The sequence below is a fragment of the Triticum dicoccoides genome, chromosome 5A (assembly GCF_002162155.2).
Source record: "Triticum dicoccoides isolate Atlit2015 ecotype Zavitan chromosome 5A, WEW_v2.0, whole genome shotgun sequence".
NCBI classification, from domain to species: domain Eukaryota; kingdom Viridiplantae; phylum Streptophyta; class Magnoliopsida; order Poales; family Poaceae; genus Triticum; species Triticum dicoccoides.
In genome coordinates this window covers 297,268,192-297,274,062 of record NC_041388.1, presented here as the reverse complement: position 1 = coordinate 297,274,062, position 5,871 = coordinate 297,268,192, and the positions used below count along the sequence as shown (strand labels likewise).

The window sequence follows — 5,871 nt, the reverse complement described above, 5'->3', positions numbered from 1 at the left end:
GTGGTGTCGATGGCCATCCACTCCTCATCGTCCTCCATGAACCGGGAATCCATGGAGCCATCAATGTGATCCCGGAGATTGTACTCACGAAACACAAGGGACAAGTACGTCTTCCAGGCATAGTAGGTGGATGTGAGATGATCGAGGACAACGGGAACCCGCCCGAGGATGTTGAGATCGCGGATGATGACGGGGTCGGGGCCAGCGAATGGGTTGGTGCGGTTGGTGCGGGTGGTGCCGGAGGAACCGGGGGAAGCCATGGGTCCGAGGGGGGAGGGGGGAGGTGGTGCGGCGGCACGCGGGGAGGGCGGCGCGGCGTGGCAGAGGCGGCGCGGTGAGGGGCGGCGTTGCAAGGGCGGCGGCGAGGTTAGGTTAGGGAGGGAAGGCGGAAATGTGTGGAGGAGGCCGCGGCGCAGCGGCGTGGAGATGCGGCGGCGTGGTGCGGCAGCGGCGATGAGATCGCAGCGGCGGCAGCGGCGATGAGTTCGCGGCGGCGGTGGCGGCAGAGGGTTAGGGTTTGGGATCCAAGGTATGATACCATGTTAAAAACGAGAGTTTTGGCAATGCTACACGATGTATTGATTGATGCATAATCTTAACTATACAATGATTAGGAGGTGGGCGGAGGTATACAATATACATGGACAAACCAACCATATGTTCAACACTGTCTATTATCATCCCGGGTAATCCGTTATCCTCGGTGGAAGGGAGAAAAGCTGATGGGAACTTCACACTGGTAGTGGGCACGCGCACGCATGTAACAACGACCCACCCAATCGCATCGCACCACCCCACTTGCGCATTCATATTTCATCATGTCCACACCCACACGGAAGCGCCGCCCGTACGATGATTTTACGTGGGCGACGTCTTGACATGTGTGTCAGCCGAAAGCCGCCCCTCGCTGAACCTTCTTCAACACTCGACATGATGATGTTGCCGGAACGGGTAAAGCAAAGCGCGCCACTGGCACCGGCGGTGCGCCTGCCAGGCTGCCACTCACGCAATTTTATACGGCTTCATTCATGCCTTGCTTTTCTTGTGATCGCAACAAAGGACGCCGTGTTTTCTATTTCAGCTTATCAAAAGGGGATGGAGAACAGCTCACGAGCCATGAGCACAGCAAGGCTGGGAGCACACCGGCTGATGATTAGAGTAGCATTATCGTAAACAAATCCCGGAGAAAACAAATGGCTTAAGCTGGCGGAAAGATCGGCAGCAGTCAGCACTCACACCAGTGAAGTGGAATAAATTCTCTACTGCTACCAATATACAAGCACAGGTGGATGTCACCAAAGCCTAACTCTGTCCCTCTCCCTCACTCACTAAACTCGAGAGGGTCGTACTAAAAAAAGCCAAAAACAAGTTATTAATACCCCAAGCTGAAAGAGAAGAGAAAACAATGCACCAATTAACTCCAACTGGATTAGCTTCTGACACTCTGATGACGGCTGCTCTGCTAGCTAGCCATGCTCTGATCGATCCAGCCTTTTCCAGCCAGCCCCAGGGTCCAATCTTGGCTCAGAGAATCCAACCACGCCCGGATTACCAGGCCCGAATCTATCGTCTGGAGTTAAATTAAATCAAATCCGTACTCCAACTCGACGCAAGGAGCTGGTTGCATCTGTGATAGTACCACCGGCATCGGCATGTTGCCTAGTTGCAGTCGGGCTGAGTTCAGTAGGCCGGCATGAGGTGTGAGATCTTGCCCTCCTCGCCAGGCGTGGCGGCCGTGCGGTCGGTGGACCGGAGCCAGATGCAGACGGCGGAGAAGCTGAGCACGAGGCTGAGCAGCCCGCTGCCGAGGCCGATGCCGACGATGGCCAGCACGGAGAGCCCGTGCCCTCGCATTGGCGGCAGAGGGTACCCGTACAGGTCCTTGTTCCCGGCGAACGAGCTGGCATTGAACCTCGCCGTCGTCCCCGCAGCTACCGCCCCGCCGCCGCCGGCGATGCTGCGGTTCGCGAGGAGCACGGGGATGGGGCCGGACAGCCGGTTGTACGAGACGTCGAAGGTGGAGAGACGGACGAGGAGGCCCAGCTCGTCGGGGATGGGCCCGGAGAGCTGGTTGCCGTGGAGATCTATGACGTTGAGGTAGGCGCAGCTCGCGAGCTCCCGCGGGATGGCACCGGAGAGGGCGTTGGCGGAGAGGTTGAGCACGGCCAGGTTGAGCAGCTTGGATAGCTCCGTCGGGATGGCCCCGGACAGCGCGTTGGAGGACAGGTCCAGCGACTGGAGGTTGGTGCAGTTGGAGAGCTCCGGCGGGATGGAGCCTGCGAGGGAGAGCCCGGGGAGGGAGAGCTTGTAGACGCGGCCGTTGTTGCAGGTGACGCCCTGGAGCTTGGAGATGAAGCCGTCACAGGGGTCGGTGAAGAACGACTTGGTCCAGTTGCGGAGGGAGAGGGACTCCTGGAGGCTCGACAGGCAAAGCTCGTCGTTCGGGTCGGCGGCAGACGGCGGTGAGAGCAGGACTAGCACGGCCGCGACGGCGACGGCGACGGCAAACGGCGGGAAGTGGTGGTGTTGGCTTGGTTGGGACATTTGGGGACGATGGGGGTGGTGAAAGGGGGAACTTCGGCGGTAGTGGGGATTTGGGGGAGCGTGTCACCCTAGCAATAAAAATGTTATAAGGCGGCTGTCTGTTTAGCTGGTTTTGCAACAGGACCCGTGGCTTTAGGCTGATCTCATTTGCTTTTTTCTGCTCCCTCCTCCGCCCTGGTTGATTAGTCCCTCTGTATTTAGGTCATAATTTAAATTAATAATAAAATAAAGATTATACATAGCAAAATAATAATATATTAAAACTATATTCAAATACGAATCCAACAATGTAATTTTTCGTGACACACATTAATTATTTTTTAGTTAAATCCCTGGTCCAAATTTATCACAAAATACAAACGAACTATTGGGGTAACCCATTATAGGTAGAGTTAAGAGAGGTACATTCTGAATCATACGTGGGACCCGCAACGCCAGACACTAAGGCATATGGGTCTCAAATCCATTCGGGCATCAGTCAAGGTTCCTTCCATTCGGACACCACCCATCCACTTGGCTGCACTAAGCTCATTCGGTTACCTCATAGTGATTCGGTCAGAGGGAGATAGACGGTCCGAGCGAACACTAAAGCGCTAAGAGGTGCACGCCTTCGTGCATTACTAGCACTCAATACATCAGTTACCATGCGTAACACCTGTAATAATTCATGTTAATCGAATCCCTCTTTGTAACGTATCTAGCTCAAGGGGCGGTGCACTCTATATAAGTCGCCCCGTAGCACAGTAAGAGGGGTTCGCATCCATTGTAATCATCAGACACTAGAGAAGAAAACATAGCTCCCAGAGCTCGAGACGCAGTGTTATTACCTCCTCCGAGAGGGGTCCGAACTCGTAAAACCCATGTGTCACGCTTGCACCCTTGCTTGATCTAGCCCTTGTTCATACCCCTAATACTCTCTGTCAGAGTAACCCCCTCCCACGCTACGGACCAATAAATCAGGATGGAGGTAGTATTTGTGTTATAGTTTACAATATCGTTCAAAGATCATGCTCTTAAAAGTGTTGAAAAAAATTATATATCATGCTCTTAAATTGAAACTCTTGTCTTACAAACTACACCCTCCATTTCAAACTATATGAACTTCTATGTTCACTCATGCCACGTGATCGCTCAGTTAGCTTCGGCTTGTTAAGGGATCCACGTGTGTCAGCAATCCAGGCATTACACGCCCGCCCATCATGTGCGGTTTTACACGCTCTTCAAGATTTCTCTCGAAGTTAAGTTCCGCCAAGCTATACTCTAAAATAAACATGGTGTTCAACACATGTCTTGTTTTGAGGAGTTCAAGCATTCTTCATCTTGCATTATGAAGTGCAATTCTTTCTCTCTTATCTTTTGAGGTGGTGTTATTTCACTCTTGACAATTTCCCTTCGTGTTTCATGATTCACAAGTTGTCCGGAATGACATATCTTAAACCCATCATTTTCAATTAATTCATGAGATCCTTTGCAACCCATCATTCTCTTCATTGGAGTTATCTTGGGTTATATTTACCTAAAGCTTTCCCTAAGGATTGTTGCTATTTATGGTGCTCATAAATGACCCAAGTTCTTCATTCATTCTCCCGGTGAAATAAATTTCTCGTCTCCTTGTTGATATCAATCCAATCTATTGATTCCGTTAGTGGCTGGTCTTCACCTCATAATTTTGGGATGTTTTCCATAAGACCACTGAAAATCATATCTTTCGTTGTTGGTTTTCCAACAACTCCGTTATAACCTTCTCGGAAGGGTGCTCCCCGAGTTCATTTGTGGCAGAAGTTGTCATTTTCTTCTTCGTTCCTTTATCCCAACATTCTAGCTTCTATTCTTTCGTTCCGGAGGCATTGTGATGTTACACTCTTTGATCCATCATCCCATTTTTGTCAAAGATCATGTTCTTTCCTTTGCTTATCCATTCAACCGGAGTGTCGTGTCCTTCATTCAAGTTCTCTCATCTTATCAAGTTTTGCCTCCCTTCTCAACTGGAGTGCTGTCTGAAATTTTTCTTACCCCTTGTGCCATTCTTCCAATAGTTCTGAAGGCAGTGTGTTGTTGATTTCATCAAGTATCCTCTCATCTTGTCAAGTTCATGTTAAATTCCTTCCATTTACAGTCGGAGTGCTGTCCAAATTATATCATTCTTATTCCTTCTCTATCTTGTTTTAATCGGAGTCTCATCCAAGTGCTTTCATTTTTCCAAGTTCATATTCTATGCCTCCCATTTTCCAATCGGAGTGTTGTCGTAATTGATATTTATCGTTCCTTGTACATCTCGTTTCAACCGGAGTGCTTGCATGTGCTTCTTGTCCATTGTTCTCGTCATTCATAGCTTTGCAAACTCCAAGGTTCACATGGTGTTCCTTGTTTCTCTTTTCTACCGGTGTGCTTTCATATTCTTTTTGGTCTGTTATGCTCTTGTTTCATGTCCTTCAACCTACAAGGTTCTCGCAATGTTCCTTGTTCCTCTTTTATAACGGAGTGTTTTCAACTTCTTACATCTTTGTTGGATTCCTTATTTCAATTTGTTTAACTTCTCAAGGTTCGTTGGTTTCACTCTTTTATCAAAGAAGCAACTTTGTTGTACCTCTTGCTCTTCCGCTTCTCTCCGGTGCCATCCTTAGATCTCGGGACGAGATCTCTTGTAAGTGGAGGAGTGTTGTGACGACCCGAGACCGACGCTCCAGAAGCCTTCCAGTTATTTTGTTGTTGCCGTGTGTTTTATTTATTTGTTGCATTCATCATGTCATCATCTGCATTGCATCCTCATGTTTTGAAAACTTGCATCCGTCCAGGTCTCCCAGTTCTCTCTGTTGTCTGTTCCGAGCCCAACCACACTCATACGCGCCCCCGACACCTCCGAAATATTACTTTATAAGTGGCATAAAAATGTTCTCGGAATGGGTTGAAAGTTGGCGTGCGGTTTTGTTATAGTGTAGGTAGACCGCCTGCCAAATTTTGTCGCATTCGGAGTCCGTTTGATAGCCCAACCGTTAAACATACAGCTGCAAATATAATCGGTTTATTCGTCAGATGTTTCGGTCTCCAAAACTACCGTTGGGCCTCTCCTTCTCTTCTCTCCTCTCAGCCCAAGGCCTCTCTTCACAGCCCACTCCCACTCTATACCAGCCCACCAACCCCCCCACCCCGACTGGAACCATCGCGATCGGAGGTCCGGAAACCCCTCCTAACCCTAATCCTAGCCCCCTTTCCTATTTAAAACCCTTCCCTTCCATTTTTGGCAGCCACATACCCCTCCTCCTCAATTTCCGCACCGCTAATCATCAGCCGCCTCCACCCTCTTTGTGTTCCGCGCCGACCACCTCC

General features: G+C 49.9%; 1 protein-coding gene across 1 annotated transcript; it reads right to left on the bottom strand.

Annotated features, from left to right (window-relative positions):
• Positions 1-1,096: 1,096 nt before the first annotated feature.
• LOC119301109 (receptor-like protein 44) lies at positions 1,097-2,679 on the bottom strand. The gene has a single exon (XM_037578014.1). It carries the CDS (start codon positions 2,542-2,544, stop codon positions 1,681-1,683), a length of 864 nt encoding a protein of 287 aa, XP_037433911.1. The 5' UTR covers positions 2,545-2,679; the 3' UTR covers positions 1,097-1,680.
• Between the last annotated feature and the right edge of the window lie 3,192 nt (positions 2,680-5,871).

Coding starts and splice junctions, on each gene's coding strand:
- LOC119301109 (XM_037578014.1), bottom strand. CDS start 2,544: ATGTCCCAACCAAGCCAACACCACCACTTCCCGCCGTTTGCCGTCGCC.